The sequence below is a fragment of the Aquarana catesbeiana genome, linkage group LG03, assembly GCF_042186555.1.
Source record: "Aquarana catesbeiana isolate 2022-GZ linkage group LG03, ASM4218655v1, whole genome shotgun sequence".
NCBI classification, from domain to species: domain Eukaryota; kingdom Metazoa; phylum Chordata; class Amphibia; order Anura; family Ranidae; genus Aquarana; species Aquarana catesbeiana.
In genome coordinates, this window is record NC_133326.1 from 628,165,193 (window position 1) to 628,186,489 (window position 21,297).

At 42.5% G+C, this 21,297-nt stretch overlaps 1 protein-coding gene across 1 annotated transcript in view; it reads right to left on the minus strand.

Annotated features, from left to right (window-relative positions):
- Nucleotides 1-841: 841 nt before the first annotated feature.
- Nucleotides 842-21,297, minus strand: part of LOC141133210 (volume-regulated anion channel subunit LRRC8E-like) — a 100,822-nt gene continuing 80,366 nt past the window's right edge. Inside the window, exons 3-4 of the mRNA XM_073622435.1 lie at nucleotides 19,918-20,069; nucleotides 842-6,575 (exon numbers count right to left, since the gene is read on the minus strand). Of these exons, the coding sequence (XP_073478536.1) occupies nucleotides 4,299-6,575; nucleotides 19,918-20,055 (2,415 nt within the window). The 5' untranslated portion in view covers nucleotides 20,056-20,069 and the 3' untranslated portion in view covers nucleotides 842-4,298. The remainder of the gene's footprint in view (nucleotides 6,576-19,917; nucleotides 20,070-21,297) is intronic.

Sequence of the window (21,297 nt, forward strand, 5' to 3'; positions counted from 1 at the left end):
AAGAACAGGATACTTTCTCATACAAGTACAGGGTACAGCAGGCATATATCAGGAATATGAAATGTTGGGATAACATTCTTTAAACAGGTGTCAAGCAGAGCAGAAATCTCCCTAAGACCCCTTTCACACTGAGGGCCTTTTGCAGGTGCTATAGCGTTAAAAATAGTGCCTCAATCCGCCCTCAAACAGTTGCTCCATTGTTTCCAGTGTGAAAGCCGAGGGCTTTCACACCGGAGCGGTGCGCTGGAAGGACATCAGGAAAAGTGTGTTTACCGCTCCTCCCCATTGAAATCAATGGGGCAGCGCTGTGATACCGCCGCCAAAACGCTGCTATTGCGGGCGGTTTTAACCCTTTCTCGGACGTTAGCGGGGGTAAAAGCGCCCCGCTAGCGGCCGAAATGCGCCGCAAATCCGACGGTAAAACGCCGCTAAAAATAGCGGTGTTTTACCTCCAACACTATGGGCAGCTCAGTGTGAAAGGGGTCTAAAAGGGGCACAGTTTATAAAAACTTTAGTAGTATAGTAGTATAGAAAAGGGTTAGAGTCTTAATTACTGTCTCTAGGTTTTAATTGCTGTCTCAGTGTCCCTTCACTGGGGAGATTTCCCCCCTCACGTCCTGTTCTGGTGCCAGGTGTCAAAAGAAGGTGCAAGGGGAAATATCAGCCAATAGATTCACAGCCTTCCCAAAGATATACAAAAGTGTGGCAGGATGCAGCTCAATGAGCTCCCGGGCAAACAAATGCACTAGTTTCTTTATGTTGTACTGGAGAATGCATCCCTGTGCATTAATCCTAAAAACGCTGCAATAGAAAAAAAATTTAAAAAATACACGCACACACACTATTTTAATGAAATGTTTATTTTTTTCCTTAAATAACATTTAAAACAAAATTGTACATTGACTAAAAGGGTCATCAGATGCTGATAAGACCATAAAAACATAAAAGTCATAATAAATTGCCCCTGGTAGAGGTGCATGGACAAACTGCATTCAGTGTGGTCACTATTCGGTGGAGATACTGCACATTTAATGGCTGCATCTAACTATTAAGAATGGGGACGTCCTGCTTTATATCAATTTATATGGTGGAGAAACTCTCAGAGCTATTTTATTGCAGATTCTCCAGTTAGCCTAGTAATTTATGTAGGTACACATGGTATTGTGGTAACCAGCTAGCATTTGGCAGCATACAAAATATGTACAGTGCTGAGGTCAGGCAGATTGATTATAGTTAGATGCCTTTGGTTATCTAAACTTGGCCACACTCATTACAAGCTGACTGTACAATTCCCATTAGATTCCCCCAACAACTATGTAGTAAGAGGGTCTTCCTTAAAAATCCAAACCATCTACATCCAAAATAGGTAGGTCCTCACAATAGAGAAAGTTGTCATATCTAAAGGGGATTGTACAATCAGATAAAAATGTGAGGGTGCACCTTGGCCTTTGTTGGTAGGGTGGAACTGCACAGCTCCTATTCAAGCTAAACAGATAAAGTGGAAAGCTGCAGTCATTACACCAAACAGTAACCACACAACAGTAATGTAAGGTATGTTTTCTATTAGTAAAACTAAAAACATGGAAGTTTATGGAGTTCAAGTAGGGTTTCTATCATCCAATACCATTTTTCGTCTGTCAGTTAGCCTCACGGATTTAAAAATAAACAGGATAAAATAAACATGACTGTTTTCAGTCACGTTTTAACAAAAGAAGTGTAAGTACAGTATGGCGCTAAATAAAAATCAATACTAAAATAGCAAAAAACAGCCAATCCCAATCCAACCAATTTTTGGCCAATTCCCCTAAAGACGTCATCTTCTGATGAAAAGCATCAGGTGTGGCCTACGCATGAGGTCATCACGCTAGCTGACCGCCGGAGTTTGGCACCCGTAGACCACCTGATTGGAAACAGCTCCTGGGATGTTTAGCGACATTGTAATGGAGACTATGTAAATGCAATTATAACATTAAAGAGGCATTATTGTAAACATATTACGCTATGAAGTAGGTCTTTGCGGCTGTTCATTCCGCAACTGGTTGCCAGATGACAAGCAGCATATGAAGACTCAGATTGTAACAGGTGCTTTTGACCATTTTGTTTATAAATGGCCCATAGTGTTTGCTAAAAGGGTAATTTTCTTACTTGGCATGGAGTGGTGGTGACAAGCACTTGGAGAAACTTACTGGCTTAGTACTTTATTTTATGCTTTGTTGACCTTTATATGGTCTTTACTATAGGGTTAGAGGCCATTACCTGCAGTTATATTGGCACAGAATCATATTTTCTCTCATGTTGGAGTTTTTCTAAAACGAATAAACATTTCCTCACCACCTTGCACTTTATGAAATGGGACTTTCTATTTATTAGGAAATGATCTGATATGTACGAAAATTTGTAGCTATTTGTGTTACATATTGTATTAGCTGTTTTTTGGGATTGTTATTTTGATTTAGCGCCATACTATTCTTCTACTTCTGGTGTTCATTTGGTATCACAAATTGTGTAGGTAGCTTCATCCAGGTATTTGTTTTACTCCAGTACAGAATCATTTAGATTTTAACGTTTTAACAAAAACCAAGGATGTGCCAGGACAGAAACATTCAGGGAAACATGGTAACACCATTCCACATACAGAGACAGGACAAACACCAGAGCTTTCCATTAGGCCCTGTGGCAGTGAAGACAGGAGATCCACTCCTAAATGAAGAACTAATGTCCTCTGCATATGTGGCTGTGCACTCAAAATTTTGTCAGAATCATTAAGGACAGGGAGAAATGCCAGCATTTATGGGCACATACTCAAAGCTACTGTTTGAATAAACACCAGTTTGTGATTAAACAAGGATAATCTAGAAGGGACAGTCCACCCAAAAAGATGATTTTAAACTACAGGAATCTAGGGAGGGCGATGTCACCCGTTGTCTTGTCTTTTTTGTACACAGTACTTCTTGTAAGCTCTACCTACTAAAATTCCACTCTATAGTTTGTGACACGGTTTGTATCCACCTTTGCATAGACCTACTCCATTATTAGAAAAAAAAATTGTATATACGGAGATGGCCCCAATTCTCCTTTTAGGAGTTTTATATTTGCTTCTATAATGCAAGAAGAGTTATGGGAGCATTTAAAAAGGTGGTCAGGAACAGATCCAGAAAGAACATCAACCTTAAGAAATAAAATCATCAAGTGGGTGACTAACAGAATGCACTTGTAACAAACGTGTCACTTATGGGTGGGCTTAACTTTGTGTATCTAAAGCCAAATTGTTTTGGATAGAGTAAGGAAGGATTAGAGCCCTTGACAAGTTTTTTTGTTGTCTGACACCACTGAGGAGATTCACCCCATTTGTAATGGTGACCATTATCCCCAGGACTAAAGTTACTGGACCAGAAAGTAAAGGGGAAAACCCCATGGAGGGAATTTCCTTCACTTTGGACAGATCTCTTCTTCTGTCTATGATACAGAACGTGAAGAGAAAATTCCCCAATGAGACACAGAAAGCCAAAATAAAATGGTTTGGGGTTTTACCCTTTCTTACGACATCCAAAAATAACTGCCAATAGATATACTTTGGTTATCATGAGCCTTATGGCTTTTGTTTCAAAGTTGGAATTGTAGTAAAGCCATTGCTGAGGTACAAATATGCATTACAGCTACATACAAGACAGAAAAGTAGAAGTGGATGACAAAGTCTTCCAACTCTAATGCCCCGTACACACGGTCGGATTTTCCGACGGAAAATGTGTGATAGGACCTTGTTGTCGGAAATTCCGACCGTGTGTGGGCTCCATCACACATTTTCCATCGGATTTTCCGACACACAAAGTTTGAGAGCAGGATATAAACATTTTCCGACAACAAAATCCGTTGTCGGAAATTCCGATCGTGTGTACACAAATCCGATGGACAAAGTGCCACGCATGCTCAGAATAAATAAAGAGATGAAAGCTATTGGCCACTGCCCCGTTTATAGTCCTGACGTACGTGTTTTACGTCACCGCGTTTAGAACGATCGGATTTTCCGACAACTTTGTGTGACCGTGTGTATGCAAGACAAGTTTGAGCCAACATCCGTCGGAAAAAATCCTAGGATTTTGTTGTCGGAATGTCCGAACAAAGTCCGACCGTGTGTACAGGGCTTTAGAGTTCTTTACTTTTTCTGGAGTGTTCAGATAACTTTTCAATTCTGTTTTCATCCTACAGAAATATCTTCTTGACTTATCTATTTTGTTCTTGGTTGCTAGCTAATTTCCTGTTTGTTGTAATATTTTATCATGCCTAAATGTTATCCCTCATCATTCTTCACTTAGTCTCTCCCTCACATTAAGTGGTAAAGTGTCCAGTAACGAATGTTCCACAACAAGACCTGATTTCTTAAGAGCAACACAATCTCCAAGTTCCTGAGGCAAAACATCAATCATGTTCCCTTTTAATTCAAGCTTCACTAAAGACACAAGAGACCCAATTTTTGGGGATAAACTTGTCAACTTATTCTGTCCCAACTTCAAAGTCTTAAGCCTTTGGCAGAAGAAAAGCTCATTGGGAAGATCTTCTAAAAAGTTTTTAGTCAAAGCCAAAAACTGCAACATCTGTAAGACTCCGACTTCTGGTGGCAGCTCACGGATCTCATTGTGGGAGAGGTCAAGGTGGCGGAGTTTGGTACAAAGGAAGAGCGGAGATGGCAAAACAAGAATCTTGTTACGATTTAAGCACAACTCTTCTAGTATCTTCAGTTTACGAATGTGGTCAGGGATGTAAGCAATTTGATTGTGCCAAAGTCGAAGAACACTTAGTTTTCGACAGTGCTGCAAACTTATGATCTCCTCTATGGTGTGCAAGTTATTCTCCTTTAGGTCCAGCAACTGCAAATTGGTAAGGCTGAAGACTGCATGAGGAATGCGTTCTAAATCACATCGAATCAACTCTAATTCTTTCAACAAAGAAAGCCTTTTTAAAGCGTTAAGAGTGACAAGCTTTGTCCCGTCATTTTGGATACTAAGTTTCTGTAAGTGGCTAGCCACATCTGTAACAGTCTGGGGGACTTTAGAAAGATTGCTCTTCAGAGTAAGAACTTTGAGGCCCTTTAGCTCCCGCAAGCTTTCTAGTGTACCCGTTTTTGAAAGGTCTTGAGACAAGTATCCAATCAAGTGAAGGTCCTCAAGGGCACGAAGGCTAAACACCCAAAGTGGAATTTCTTTAACATCATCAAACTTTATCTGAAGGACTTTGAGGTGATCTCGCAGGTAAGCCACGGAGGCGTGTTGCACTTTGGCTGGACAGTTGAACAAGGACAATTCTTCCAATCTGACCAACTTCGACACCAGCGGAGGGATCAAAGCTTCAGTCAGCATTTCCAGTTTTAGAGATTCTGTCTCTGTCACCTCAAATACAGTATCTGGCAAACCTGGAAGCTTAAAGAGATGTAGCTCGAGGCGGCCTTCCGGTGTATGCTGAAGTTTCTGTCTAAGTTTATCAGCTGGCCACTCGTGGTTAAGATTAAGCTGCCTCAAACGACTTTCACTGACCTCCGATAAAAAGACAGCAAACCTCTTAGAGTAAAGTGAATCATATTGATCCACCAAGTGGAGCACAAATGCAAAGTCATTTTTGACATCAGGGATATCTCCAATCCCAGTTTCCTCCCGCACAGATCGGAAGGAGTATTCCTTCAGCGGACGACGAAAGAGCCAATACAGTGTATAAAGACAAGTCAATCCATAGACCCCCAAGAAACACAAATATGAGATAGCCAGTTTAGAGAAGAGGTGAGCTTTGGTGTGGTTGCAGCAGAAGCTGTTATAGCCAGTCATATCTTCAGTGTGTACACTACAGGGAACAATAAAGTGTATTTTTCCTACCAGCACAGCATTATAGATTGTGATGAGGACAAATTTGCAAGTTTTCAGTATTGTCTGACGCATGTACATGGAATAAAGAAGATCTCCTTCCTCTACATGATGTCGAAACTTTTTAACTCTCTCAAAAAGAGCTTTGGCCTGCTCGCCTTCCTTTTTGTCCAAAACACTAGCTGAAGGTGTCTGCGCCACTAGCTTTTCTGGAACTGGAAGTTCAGCAGTTGCAGGGCTATTCTCCTCAAAATTAGGCTTTGAAAGCTCCCTGTCCATGGTCTTCTCCTGGTTAGTTTCTCCAGAAACCTCAGAAAGTGCTCGAGTTGTCCATGGGGAATCAAAACACTTGCCTAAGATGGAGATGAAGTGCTCTATTTTGGAGCTTGTACCAGGAAACTTGAACCAGAAATTGCCAAAGATAATAAAGATAAGGGTATGGATCACTACAAGGTATGGAAAGTATTTTGCATACCAATGCAAGGCTGTCTCATAGCACATTTGGTTTATGAAGCTATATTGTTGAAGGTCCAAGTTGTTCCGTAGTCCACTCATCTCACGTGGAGGTGAAGATGTAGCAATTGGGGTTGGAGTGAATGCAGGCACATCATCATCTTCACTTGCATTTGTGGCTTCCACATTCTGGGTGAACTGTTGACAATGTATTTGAGAAACCTTGTCAGCTGAGGTATGATTGGGAAGACAAATGATTTTGTCCTGAGTGATCTGTTGAGAGACAAAACAAATGGTTTAAAACAGACAAAAAAAAAAAAAGAAGAAGAAAAACTAAAAAAGTAAAAATGCATTTAGTCCAGTATATCACCAAATAAGTGCCAGATATTAATTGAAGAATTTTAGTAATTTAACCACTTGACCTCTGGAAGATTTAACCCCCCTTCATGACCAGGCCATTTTTGCAATATGACACTGCGTTACTTTACCTGACAATTGCATTGTCATGTGACACTGTGCCCAAATAAAATTTATGTCCCTTTTTTTCTCTCAAATAGAGCTTTCTTTTGGTGGCATTTGATCACTGCTGCTTTTTTTATGCTATAAACAAACAAAAACAAAAAAAAAAAGACAGACAATTAAAAAAAAAAAAAAAAAATTTCTTCATAAATTTATGCCAATATGTATTCTGCTACATGTTTTTGGTAAATAAAAAAAAACTCCATTAAGTGTATATTGATTGGTTTTCACAAAAGGTATAGCGTCTACAAACTATAGGATATACACAGGAATTATTTAATTATTTTTACTAGTAATGGTGGCGATCAGGGACTTATAGTAGCGGGCCTTCGATATTGAGACACACATTCTGACACTTTTTGGGAACCAGTGACACAAATACAGTGGTCGTGCTAAAAATCTGCTCCAGCATTGTACTGACACCGGCTGGGAAGGGGTTAAAGAGCTAGGGTGATCAAAGGGTTAACTGTGTGCCTAGCCATTGTTTTTGTGTAAACACAGTGTGGCGCTTTCACCAAGGCAAGTAATGTATTTTATTCCCGGCTTTGTGGGGAAAGAAAACTCATTACTTCCCCGCTGACAGTACAGAATTCTGCCTTGTTTACATAGGCAGGGCTCAGTCCTGTGTAAATTCCGGACGATCGGCCGTGGCCGGTGGTAATCTGCTGTTTAATCACAGCAAGGTCAGGTCGCCGGCGGCGCATGCCCCCTACCCAGAAGTTTCACGTACTGGGTACGTGATCTGGTGCAGCAGAGCAGTCTTGCCGTATATCTAGGTTATATGGTCGGCAAGTGGTTATTTTTGAATTGGGGGGCCATTTTCTATAGTGATATAATTTCATATTTTCTGCACTAATCTAGGCTCTAGATTAATAGGTCATTCCATTAAAGAAGATTTGAGCTGTTGCTATATGCTAGATCAGCCTCTCTCAACCAGGTTGCCGTTTGAGTTCATCAGGGGTGCCACAGGCTCCTTCCTCTACTATCAGTACTGTGTAAATGAACATTTCACCATGCGGGTGCTGGACGCATTTGACAGGCGGTGAAGAGGCCATGTGTTACCCTCTGTCTGTTTTACCTCCCTAAATGCTACACCACAATGTCACAACCACGTACAAAACAGTTTTAGCATGGGCTCATTTATCTGAAGGGGGTATAATTCTGCTGTGGCATGTGTACAACCTCAGCCCTACAGCTCAAGGGTGAGCAGTTGGGAGGGGTAGTGGTTAAAAATATGGTTCAACCGTGTGGTTTTACCACCCCCAGACCTCACGTGTGAATGACTCCTTAGACTGGGGTGCCTCAAGACTGAAAATACTTTTGAGGCTCCATGCACACTAGTGTTTTTTTAAGCTTAAAAACGCTGGAAAAAATGCTGGATAAAAAAAAAAAAAAAACTGCTCATAATAGCTTTTTATAGTAGCATTTAATTTTTTTTTTTAAATAACAAACTTGTTATAGTTACCTGCTCTGTGTAGTTGGTTTTGCACAGAGCAGCCCAGATCCTCCTCTTTGCGGGTGCCTCTTCGCTGCTCCTGGCCCCTCCCTCCCTTTGAGTGCCCCCCACAGTAAGCAGCTTGCTATGGGGGCACCCGAGCCGAGCTGCAGCTCCGTGTGTCCATTCAGACATGGAGCTGCTGTTTGGCCCCGCCCCTCTCTCCTGATTGGCTGACTTTGATTGACAACAGTGGGAGCCAATGGCACCACTGCTGTGTCTCAGCCAATCAGGAGGAAGAGTCCCAGATGGCCTAGGGATTCGTGGACATCGCTGGACAGAGATGGGGCTCAGGTAAGTATTAGGGGTTGCTAGAGGGCGGCTGCTGCACACACAAAGCTTTTTATCTTAATGCATAGAATACATCAAGATAAAAAAAAAAACCTTCTGCCTTTATAACTCCTTTAACCACTTAAGGAATGGTAGATTTTCCCCCTTAATGACCAGGCAATTTTTTGCGATATGGCACTGCGTCGCTTTAATTAAGCAGTCGTGCGCCACTGTACTCAAACATAATTGACATCCTTTTTTTCCCACAAAGAGAGATTTCTTTTAAAGGTATTTGATCACCTCTGCGGTTTTTATTTTTTGTGCTATAAAACAAAGACCGACAATTTTTGAAAATAAAAAATATTTTACTTTTTTGCTACAATAAATATCCAAACAAAAACATTTCTTCATCAGTTTAGGCCAATATGTATTCTTCTACATTAACCACTGGGCACTTAAACCCCCTTCCTAACCAGGCCAATTTTCAGCTTTCGGTGTGCTCCCATTTTGAATGACAATTACTCAGTCATACAACACTGTACCCATGTGATATTTTTGTCCTTTTTTCACACAAATAGAGCTTTCTTTTGGTAGTATTTAATCACCATTGGGTTATTTTTTGTGCTATGAAAGAAAAAAAAAAAGACTGAAAATTCTGTAAAAAAATTAATTTTTCTTTGTTTCCGTTATAAAATTTAGCAAACTAGTAATTTTTCTTCATAAATTTTGGCCAAAATTTATACTGCTACATATCTTTGGTAAAAATAAGTACAAATTGGTGTATATTATTTGGTCTTTGTGAAAAATAGCGTCAACAAGCTATGGTGCCAATATCTGAAAATTGATCACACCTGAAGTACTGATGGGCCTATCTCATTTCTTGAGACCCTATAATGCCAGAAAAGTACAAATACCCCCCAAATGACCCCTTTTTGGAAAGAAGAAATCCCAAGGTATTTAGAAAGATGCGTGATGAGTTTTGAAGTTGTCATTTTTACCCACAATTCTTTGCAAAATCAAGATTTTTTTCTTTTTTTTTTCCACAAATTTGTCATATCAGCAGGTTATTTCTCACACACAGCATATGCATACCACAAATTACACCCCAAAACACATTCTGCGATTACTCCCGAGTATGGCGATACCACGTGTGAGACTTTTACACAGCGTGGCCACATACAGAGGCCCAACATGCAGGGAGGACCTTCAGGCATTCTGGAGCACCCAGGCCAATTCTGACATTTCTCTCTACATGTAAAAATCATCATTTATTTGCTAGAAATTACATAGAACCCCAAAACATTATATATGTTTTTTAGCAAAGACCCTAGAGAATACAATGGCAATCATTGCAATTTTTTATCTCGCATGGTATTTGCGCAGCAATTTTCGAATGCGTTTTATTTAGGGAAAAAAAAAACAAAAAACACAAAAAACAGTAAAGTTAGCCGAATGTTTTTGCATAATGTGAAAGATGAACTTACGCCGAGTAAATGGATACCCAACATGTCACCCTTCAAAATTGCACACGCTCGTGGAATGGCGCCAAACTTCGCTACTTAAAAATCCCTATAGGTGACGCTATAAAAATTTTTACTGGTTACATATTTTGAGTTAGAGAAGATCTAGGGCCAAAATTATTGCTCTCACTCTAACGTTCGCAGCGATACCTTACATGTGTGGTTTGAACACCGTTTTCATATGTGGGCGGGACTTACGTATGCGTTCGCTTCTGCATGCGAGCACACGGGGACAGGGGTGCTTTAAAATTTTTTTTTTTTTTTTTATTGTTCAATTTTACTTTATTTTAGTTTGACACTTTTTTCCAAAAAATAATTTTTTTGATCACTTTTATTCCTATTACAAGGAAGGAAAACATCCCTTGTAATAGGAATATGGCATGACGGGTCCTCTTTACAGTGAGATATGGGGTCAATAAGACCACACATCTCACCTCTACGCTGGAAAGCCTAAAATAAAAAAAACAAAAAACCAAACAAACAATCCTGGCTTCAAGCGTAGCGGTGAGTCGGTAGAAGCACCGGAGGGCGGCGGGGGGGGGGGGGACATCCCCTCTCGCCTCCCGTAAGAACTATCAAGCAGCGGAACAGGGAATCACCGGTTGAAAAATCTGATATCTGAATGATGCCTGTAGCTGCAGGCATCATTCAGATATCCCCACACAAAGTCAAGGACATCATATGACGGCGGGCGGGAAGTGGTTAAAACGCTTTTTTTTTTTTAAACACAAAGTTGTCCATTTATACAATTTTTCTAACACATAGCATGTACATACCAAAAATATAACACCCCAAAATAGATTCTCCTACTCCTCCCGAGTACGGCGATACCACATATGTGAGACTTCCACAGCCTGGCCACATACAGAGGCCGAGTACAGCAGAGTATGGCAGGCTATTGCAGAGTATGGCAGGCTGTGGCGGAGGGATGGCAGGCTGTGGCGGAGGGATGGCAGGCTGTGGCGGAGGGATGGCAGGGTGTGGCGGAGGGATGGCAGGGTGTGGCGGAGGGATGGCAGGGTGTGGCGGAAGGGATGGCAGGGTGTGGCGGAAGGGATGGCAGGGTGTGGCGGAGGGATGGCAGGGTGTGGCGGAGGGATGGCAGGGTGTGGCGGAGGGATGGCAGAGTATCATGGAGGGATGGCAGAGTATCATGGAGGGATGGCAGAGTATCATGGAGGGATGGCAGAGTATCATGGAGGGATGGCAGAGTATCATGGAGGGATGGCAGAGTATCATGGAGGGATGGCAGAGTATCATGGAGGGATGGCAGAGTATCATGGAGGGATGGCTGAGCATGGAGGGATGGCTGGATGTGACTGCAATTGTCACAGAGCAGCGCTGTGGGCACTACAGATCAAGCCCACAGTGCTGCCGCCATCCGATCCCTCCCCCTCTCCTCTCACACTGTACCGAAAGGTTTGTTTACAAGTGAAAGCTCCGTCATTTGATGGAGTGATCACGGGGTAAGCGGCCGCTATCAGTGGTCATTTACCATGATCCATGATGCGCCGGGTCCTCTGGAGCGCGCAAGAGCGGGATTCTGGGAGGACTCTGTAGCCGTCATTCGGCTATGGGCCGGTTGGCAAGTGGTTAAAAAAAAAAAAAACACACACACTAGTGTGCATGGAGCTTTAAAGAGGAACTGCAGTCTGCTCACATAATTTGTAATAAAAACATCTTTGCCATTCTGTTATAAAATAGTATAAAGTATATGTGCTTATTCAGGTAAAAGCCATGCATACATTAATATAATCAGCAATGGCCAGTTGTAAAACAACATGCATATAAAATGAACAATGGGTACATAAATGGATAATAAAACATGTAATACATGGGCATCTGGTGTATCCTAGCAGTAAAAAACACAGACATCTAGTGTAGCTGGCGCGTTTCACAAGACCTAGCTCGCTCTTCAGGGGTTGATGCGTGTATGGATGTACCTAAGATAGAAGAATATAAATGGGTGGGTGGTATAGTATTGATAAAGTATTTGCAGAGCGTGGGAGCCATGATGTAGGAGCCCATACTCACCACTAAATGAGGCCAAAACGACAGGTGTGCAGTTCCCAGAGGTAGCAGCAGGTGTCTCACCCGGGAGTTGAGGAGGTGGAGCCAAATGGGACCCCGGTGGGGGAAACCAAAGGACAGGCATGGTGCGCATGTGAGTGTGTCCCCAAGAATCTCACTGGGTCCATATGTAATAAAAGCTGTAGGCGTAAATAAGTATAATAATGCATTAAGTACTAATGATATGTATATGTTTCTGTATGAATAGAGAGCCTGAGCCAAAAGGTAGTAAGAACATAGGAGACTGAAGGGGGAAAAGGGAAAAATGGCAAAGAAATGCCAGCAATTGGTGAGAGTCAAAGGAATAGGCAAGAGAAAGAGAAAAAAAAAAGTGAAAGAAACCAGATACAAGTTGAAAAAAAATAGTGACAAAAAAGCAAAAAGTGAAATGAATGCTCAGAGTGAGCCATGTGCAAGTAATGAAGTGTACCTAGAGTTGGTGGAGAAAGGTGAGTCTGGCAGGTGAATCAACAGGTGTGTGTGTCCTCTGTGATGAAGACTGAAATGCACACCATGTCAGCCCTCCAAAAAATACCCCAGGAAATCCAGCAGGGCTCCTCCCCCAAAGCCATGAGTGGATGGCTGTCACATGAGCAGGAGCACAGGAGGCGCCCAGCGTCATGGGGGGCGTGCAGCCGCACGCGCCCCCCGTGCATCCAGATGGCCTGATGCGTCCAGCCGCAATGACATCACAAAATCGCAGACGCCACGTGGTCGGCATATATGCATGGTGTTGAGGTGTAGGTGTCGCCACCCGCTCATTCTGAAGCTTCTCTCCAACCACTTTGCATATTATTTTATATATACTGCCATTCTGTACTTGCCAAATATGCTGCAGAAATCTCCCTTCACTGGCCGCAGCTATTTTAATTGTGGGCTCACGAGAGAGAGCTGTGCATGATGTCATAAGCCTAGGCTAACGACCAGACAAGAAACAGGAAGTGGGCTGTATAAGGTATTTACTGGCAAAAAAAAAAAAATATGTTTTACCATCCAAAGTTAAAACAACAAGGGCAGAAGATTTAATAGATGGAAAGTTGAAAAAAATGACTGAAGGTCCGCTTTAAGCTCATAGAAGCTATTAGCATTTGTTTCTGCTCCTAGAAGCTAAATAGTGTTATCCTAGGTGTCCATGCACACTACTATTAGCGTTTTTTTGAGCTTCAGCATCTAAGAACAGAAACAAAATAAACACTATGAACAGCCTATCTATGGCCAGCTAACAGCTTAATGGTTTGTGCACAGACAGGTCTACATGAATATGGATGTATAGGAAAAAATAACATTGCTCCAAAATCCTTTAAACTCCCTATACGATTTTTTTTTTTGTAGAACGGCTGCTAGCTGTATTTTTTTGTGCCACATCCAGTGTTAAAGCTACACAACAAAAGAAACCCCCTAGTGGTGGACTTTTTAGGCACATAAAAAAATTGTAAAAAGGTTTTTAATACAAATATAGTTTATTAAATTTAAACAGTAAAAATATAATAATGATATAACATATACTATTAGGAATGCATATCAAGCATTTTGTAAATATCATAATAAAGATGCTCTTGCACCCGACGCGTTTCGGAGTGTGTGTACCTCCTTCCTCAAGGGTGGGTGTGAACTAGAAACATATCTATCCTGGAAAAATATATTGGAAAAACAGGTATAAACATTGTAACATCCATATGAATATAATACTTTCCAATCTAATTTCCACAATTCTTACACTTACACATTTATAATGTACTGCTGGGTAAAAAGTCTGACCGTTAGGGAGGATAGGATTTTTTTGTGTGAGCATGAATTTGCAATAATTACATGCCCCACATTTGAAGGTTCCTCTATATTTGCAATGGGGTTGATTTGTTTCTCCTTTAAATTCGCTGATGACAATCATATCCCTTAAGGATGTGGCTTGTTTAAAGGTAAAAAGTGGTTTGGGTGGGACAAACTGTCCCAATGATGGATCAAATTGGAGCATATGCCAATATTTATCTATAATGGTTTTTATTTGTTTTTGCTGATTGCTATATTTAGTAATAATTACAATGGCATTGGTGTCATTTTTGGACTTCTGAGAGTATAACAATTTATCCCTTGATTGTAGGGAAGCCTGTTTAAAAGATTGTTTTAACGAGGCGTGAGAGTAGCCTCGCTTTAACAGTCTTTCGCGTAATTTGTTCGCTTCTATTTTGTAAACAGAATGGTTTGAACAGTTACGTCTTACCCTGAGGTATTGGCTATATGGAATGGAATCCATAAGGGGCTTGGGGTGGAAGCTGGTAGCATGCAAAATTGCATTGCTCGATGTGGATTTCCTATAGAGCCTACTCAAAAGGGCTCCCCCCTCCCCTCTATATGTCTCCACATCGAAAAGCAACTCACTTATGTGTTACTATTATATCCTTGTAGCTTCTACCTGCACATCATTAATACCAATTGCCGAGTCCCCAAACAGCCACCTTTCAGGTATGATCAAATGCCCTTATACATAAGTAATAAAAAAATTATAATTAAGTAAACTTGACACCCTGCTACACATTTTTTATATTTGCAGGATCTGCCTTTCGGCCTCAGTTGAATTCTCAGAATATACCCCATTCCCCCCCCCCCCTTTTTTGGGGGGCCAAGAAAGGTTCTTTTTTCCTCTCTCACTGTCACCATAAAAAAAAAAAAATATTCATTCATTTTTTGAACAAACTCTTTCAATCTGGGTATGGATACAAAATAGCTAATTTTCTTAAAATATTGAATATAAGAGTCGCTATTTTTCCTCTGGAGCATCTGGTAGACAGACCCTGCGATTGCTGTTGTTTTTAATTAGGGTCTTATGGAATGCCAAGTCAGCAGTACATTATAAATACGTTAGTGTAAGAATTGTGGAAATTAGTTGGAAAATTTTATATTCATATGGATGTTACAATGCTTATACCTGTTTTTCCAACATATTTTTCCAGGATAGAAATGTTTCTAGCTCACACCCACCCTTGAGGAAGGAGGTACATACACTCTGAAACGCGTCGGGTGCAAGAGCATCTTCATTATGATATGTACATTGATGCAAAATGCTTGATATGCATTCCTAATAGTATATGTTATATCATTACTATATTTTTACTGTTTAACCACTTGCCGACCGCCGCACGCCGATGTACGTCCAAACGTTGCCGGCGGATATCGTTGTTATGGCAGCAGCTAGCTGCCATAACCCCGGTTTCCCCGTTTTCGTTCGGCGGTCAGCTTTCTGATAAAAGCGGTCCCTGCGGTGGATTTGCAGCCGCATTTTAGTGTAAATATGAGATCTGAGGTCTTTTTGACCCCAGATCTCATATTTAAGAGGTCCTGTCATGCTTTTTTCTATTACAAGGGATGTTTACATTCCCTGTAATAGGAATAAAAGTGACACAATTTTTTTTTTTTTAAAAAAACAGTGTAAAAATAAAATAATGTAAAATAATAAAAATAAAAAAAAATTTTTGTTTAAAAACCCCTTGTCCCGACGAGCTCGGGCGCAGAAGCGAACGCATACGCGAGTAGCGCCCACATATGAAAACGGTGGTCAAACCACACATGTGAGGTATCGCCGCGACCGGTAGAGCAAGAGCAATAATTCTAGCCATAGACCTCCTCTGTAACGCAAAACATAAAACCTGTAGAATTTTTTTAAACGTCGCCTATTGGGTATCAATTTACTTAGCGTAACATTATATTTCACAATATAAAAAAAAAATTGGGCTAACTTTTGTCTTATTTTTTTATTCAAAAAAGTGATTTTTTTCCAAAAAAAGTGCGCTTATAAGACCGCTGTGCAAATATGGTGCAAAAAAAAAAAAGTATTGCAACGACCGCCATTTTATTCTCTAGGGTGTTAGGAAAAAAAAAACCCATATATAATGTTTGGGGGTTCTAAGTAATTTTCTAGCAAAAAAAAAAAAAAGTTTTAAACATGTAAACACCTAAAATCCAAAACGAGGCTGGTCCTTAAGTGGTTAAATTTAATAAACTATACTTGTATTAAAAACATTTTTACAATTTTTTTTATGTGCCTAAAAAGTCCACCACTAGGGTTTTTTTGTTGTTGTTGTTTAAGCTCCCTATATTGGATATACATTAAGACAGATTAACAAAGGAGACATGGAGCTCTGTACTAGAGATAATAGAACATCAGCATAAATGTATATGAAAGCAACGCTAAATTACAGTTTACTGGCAAGGAAAGGAGGAACCTGATCCAATTTTCCAGGAGTAAGGAGACCATTTAATGGGATTTCTGCTCTCTTACTATCCATAATAATGAACGGAAATGATGTTTAATGTACACATCTTCCATTACATGTAAACGTGTTGGCATGCACAGCATACGTTTAAAGATTAGAACCAGCTTGCATCTTTCCAGTTATTAAAGGATCCACCATAAAGTACTATTTGATTTGACTGTTTCCTATACTTCTCAGCAGTGGTGGCTGCTCCATTAGGGGTACCGTCTCCCTAATCCATGCACCTGGTCGCCAATCTACATGCAGGGCGCCAGGCGCATGGGTTTTAATGGACTTTTTTTTTTTTTTTTGAAGCACACGATTACAGCCAGAGGCTCTAATTGGCTTCAAAAAAGGGTGGGCTCACCCAGTTGTGTGACAATAGCGAATATTCGCCATTGTCTTCCTGCTTCTCCTCCCAGCCAATCAGGAAGAGAGTCTTAAGACCCAATTGGCCGAGAGGAGAAGCGGCCATATTGGCCACCAAGGAGGAAGCCATTGAGGAAAAGCCGCCGGGGAGCGGAGCTGAAGCTGCCCGCGACCTAGGTGGGGTAAGTGAGGGGCTGGTGGGCAGACACAGGGCTGCTGTTAGAAATCATGGTGGCCCATACAGTCTACCTGACAGGGCCTGGGGCCTGAGCCCGACCACCGCCCCCCCTAGCCCACAGGCAGCAAGCAGAGAAAAAGGAGGTAGCGTTCACTGTGTGCTGAGGAGAAATAAAGATGTGGCAAAACTGCACTAACAGTGGGAGGGCAGGTATCAGGTGTATGTATATAATTTACAAAATGCAGGTGTCAAGAATATGTATTGTACAGAGTGCAGGGGTCAGGACTATGCAACTTACAGAGTATAGTTTCAGGAGTATGTACTGTACAGTTTGCAGGAGTCAGGGGTACGTACATGTGCAGGGGTCAGGGGTGGGTAATGCATGGAATGCAGGGGTCTGAAATATGTAATGTACAGAATGCAGTGGTTAGGAGTGGGTAATGGCAAAGGCAGCAAATGGGGGTTATACAAAAATATCCCCCCCCCCCCCCTATCATGTTCAGTGGCCAAATGCATCCCACTCCACTGAATGGCGATGCCTCACAACCATGTACAACCAACACTGTTGCAGCGAGGTGGTGCAGGTTTTTAGGGATTAAATCAGATGAGGAGGCATTATAATGCTTCCTTGAAGCCTGTCAAACACCCCCTGTAAACAGATCCACTGTGGTTCACTGTTCAGAAGGCAACAAAAGTGTAGCCTAATATACAGCAATGCCCTTCAGACGTGTCACTACAAAACGTGCTTGGTATTACCCAAGAGTTCAAATGCAGCATTGTTAGTCGTCATTCCCCCCCCCCCCCCCCCCAGTACCTGGTCTGTGCAGCTTCTACCTGGAGCCTGGGTGCAGTGCTTCTCCTGCAAGTGGTTCCTCCTGGAGCTGGGGGCCCAGGACCAGCTGAGCACCACTGGTACATTTGGTCCTCTCCCTTCCTCCTGGACACCACCGAGCTAGACAACTAGGGCTGAAGAGAACTGGGGGGGCCTGGAGGTAAAGTGGGTGGCAGAGGCATCACTGGGGGGGCATGATCCGCCCCCAACATTATACTGTGCTCCCCCATGTGCCCCTCCAATTAAAACACCTTTTTTTGTATTTATAGCGGGTGCCCCGTGGCCCCGCATCTTGCTCGGGCTGCTGCTGGAATAACACAGGCTCTCCTGAGAGGGAGAGCATCCCTGCTAGCACCTTCGGGGGGATTTCTGCCCCCTCCCTCCCCTCGCTGACACTTTGCATAATGCGAGCAATGCTCGCACAGCCACAGCCACCCAATTAGAGCAGCTGTGGTGTGTACCAGGTGTCCCCAGATCAGGGCATCATCTCCCTGTAGTCCCTGCATGGAGCCACCAATCCAAGGGAATGCAGGTTCCTGCCTCTGTGCCTGGATGGGTAGCCCACAGTCCTAGAGATCAGAGCCCTCTACAAGATGATGGAGGGTGAAAAACCATAGCACATTGCACCTACTTGTGGCCAGTTTCCTTGCCTGGCCTTTGGATCTCATGGTGACAGCTCTTCGATGATGGTTTGCTGGAGCTTTTCTCTGTGATCTTTCCCTTTTTTTTAATCCCCACCCCCCCCCTCTCTCTTTTTCTCTCAATCCCCTTTTCATTCTGGACTCACCATCTCCCCAGCACTCAGATTAGACACCTTCGTGAATGCGCTTTTTACCTCAAGCCTCTGCCAAAAAGTTAGCTGTGATTTATCATTTGGGGTTTCAGATCTTGTCACATGGAGCTCTCCCCGAGTGCTTTCCACAGACCCCGAGCAGGAGTGCAGGCTTTTCATGTGTGCATCTGTGCAGCTATTTTGAAACCAAATGTCTCAGTTTCCCTTGTGTTGAGTGGGGGCCGGGGGACAGCAAGCGGACTATTTCTTCACTTTCGGGTTTAGGCAGATTAATCCACCACAGCGCCCCCAGCCGGCCGTGGTGTATTCACATTGAAGAGACCGGGCTTCAAACTGTGTACCTCACTGCGGCGGATTAATTCGCCTAAACCCGAAAGTGAAGAAATAGTCTGCTTACTGCTCCCCAGCCCCCACTCAACACAGGGGGCCCGGGGATGTTTGTTTTCTAAATAGCTGCACAGTGGGGGAATTATTGATTGACAGGATTTGGGAGTCCCAGCCTGCTCTACCTCCGAGCCCCCCCTTCTCGGATGGCAAATCCGGGCCCGGAACAGAAGGACTGGTGGGTCCCCCTCCCCCTTATCAGCGACCCTGGGCGCTGACGGGGCGGGTTTAACCGGCCGGGGGGGGGGTTGGTGCTTGGTTTGTTTGCCGCCCCCCCCCCCAAAAAGGAGCACCAGCCACTACTGCTTCTCAGGTACTCTCCATGAGAGCTCTGTGCCAAGTTCTTGGGATGGCATACCTCCTGAACCCATTGTACAGGGTTTCACTCTCCCTGATGGTAGTTATTTATCTTATACTATGAAGAATGTTAATAGAAGGAGCTGGAACACAAAGGAAAGGCAAGAATAACCAAAATCCCCAGCTGGGCAAGAACAGAGTTGGGCATTATGGCAGGGTGTTAAAAGCTGGGTATTAAGGCCCCTGGAGCCACCAAGACATACAAGAAGCCAAGGAATCTGTAACAGTTTGTTAAAATCCCCGTAATGTATATTGATCACTCAGAGGGTTTTTCTTTTCTTCAGCAAAAGTGGAGCCACTCTTTAAAATCTAGAGATGCTCAGCACATGCACTACAAAACAGATCACAGGTTAGGTTTTGGGGTTGTGGCCACAGGTGTAAAGAAGCTGACCTAGGCAGGCCTCCACTGCACCTTCACAGCACTCTGCAAGCTTATAGTGTCTCATACAGTTATAAAATTACGTTTTGGCGTGGTCCACCTCATTAGTTTGATTGTACCAGCCAAAAAAGGCAGATGAAACCTTACTGCTTTTATTTTTTTTTACATGAAGCCCTCTTTAGTATTCATAAGAATAACCTACCTGCAAGGTGCATCCAAAAACCCCAATCATCAGCATTGCAACGGTTATATATTCAGCCAGGACATCCCACCAGGGCTTCAGGACCTTAAAGGCTGGCTGTTGCTCCGTAAACTGCTTGAACTCGGCCACAGGAATCATGGCAGCAAACTAACCTGAAACAAGAAAACATTAAATAAAGTTGTTGCTTTCTGTCAAGCTTTTGCCGGTCATTCCATGTAGCCACCATTACCACACACCCTGGATCATATTCGCACAGCTGCCTAGAAGAATACACAGCCCTGGGACTCCCCTCTATCCCCTCTGTCACAAACAGTACACTTATCAGCATAATGAGCCCATAACCCTTATCTGAGACCTGCAGAATTCTCCACCCATTGCTTTCCATTCGCTCTGGTAAAGGAGCAGTTAACAAGAGAAAGCTTCTGCAAGTCCTGCAGTTACGGAGTTGTAGCAACGATCTGCAGCTGTATTACATTTCCACATTTATATTGATTGGAATCTGATACTTATGAGAATTGGCACAAAAACGATGCACTGTGACCTCAGCATCCTTTGTAAGGATACTCATGTAGGTTGGTCCCACAGTATTCATCAGACTGAATACTGATACAGTTATTGATGGGAAGCTGTCAATAGGACCCTTGTGTAGATACAGAGCTCAGCAAGTGTACAGCCTCACAAGTGTTCCTGATCACAATGTAACATGAGGCTAATGGTAAACCACAGAGAACGCGGCCAGGCTTTTCACCTGCAGATAATGCCAGATCTTAACCCCTTGACGCCACTGGACTGCGCTTTTTTCTGTAAGGCCATATATTTGCGTGTCTGTATTTTGCTGGGAGCACGCCACATATCACGCTTCCAGCAGAGACCAGGGTCTCCCTGAGAGCCATACTAACAATCGGGACCTAGAACTCCCGATTCCGGGTCACCTGATCGCTGCGATAGCCTCTCGTTGGCTATTATAGTGACCAGTCACTAAGTGCCAGGGTTAGTGTTTAGGTCGAGGTCAGGGTCAAAGGTCAAGGTCAGTATTGTTTTGGGCAGGATTTGTTTTGTTAAATTAGTATCAGTGTGGCTTAGGTAGGATAAAAAAAAACAAAATGCGCACTTTTGTTTCTGAACTGTACACATGTAGTATTGCTGTGATCGTCAGGAGCAGGAGAATTTATTTTGGGTTGTTCTTTGGTGGAAGGTTATGGTAGTAGCAAGAAATACAGAAAAAAAAAAAAAAAAAAAAAAAAAGAAAAAAAAACACAACACACCTCAGGAGAGTGCCTTGAAAAAGTATTTATACCCCTTGAAATTTTCCACATTGTCATGTTACAACCAAAAACGTAACTGTATTTTATTGGGATTTTATGTCATAGACCCTATTAG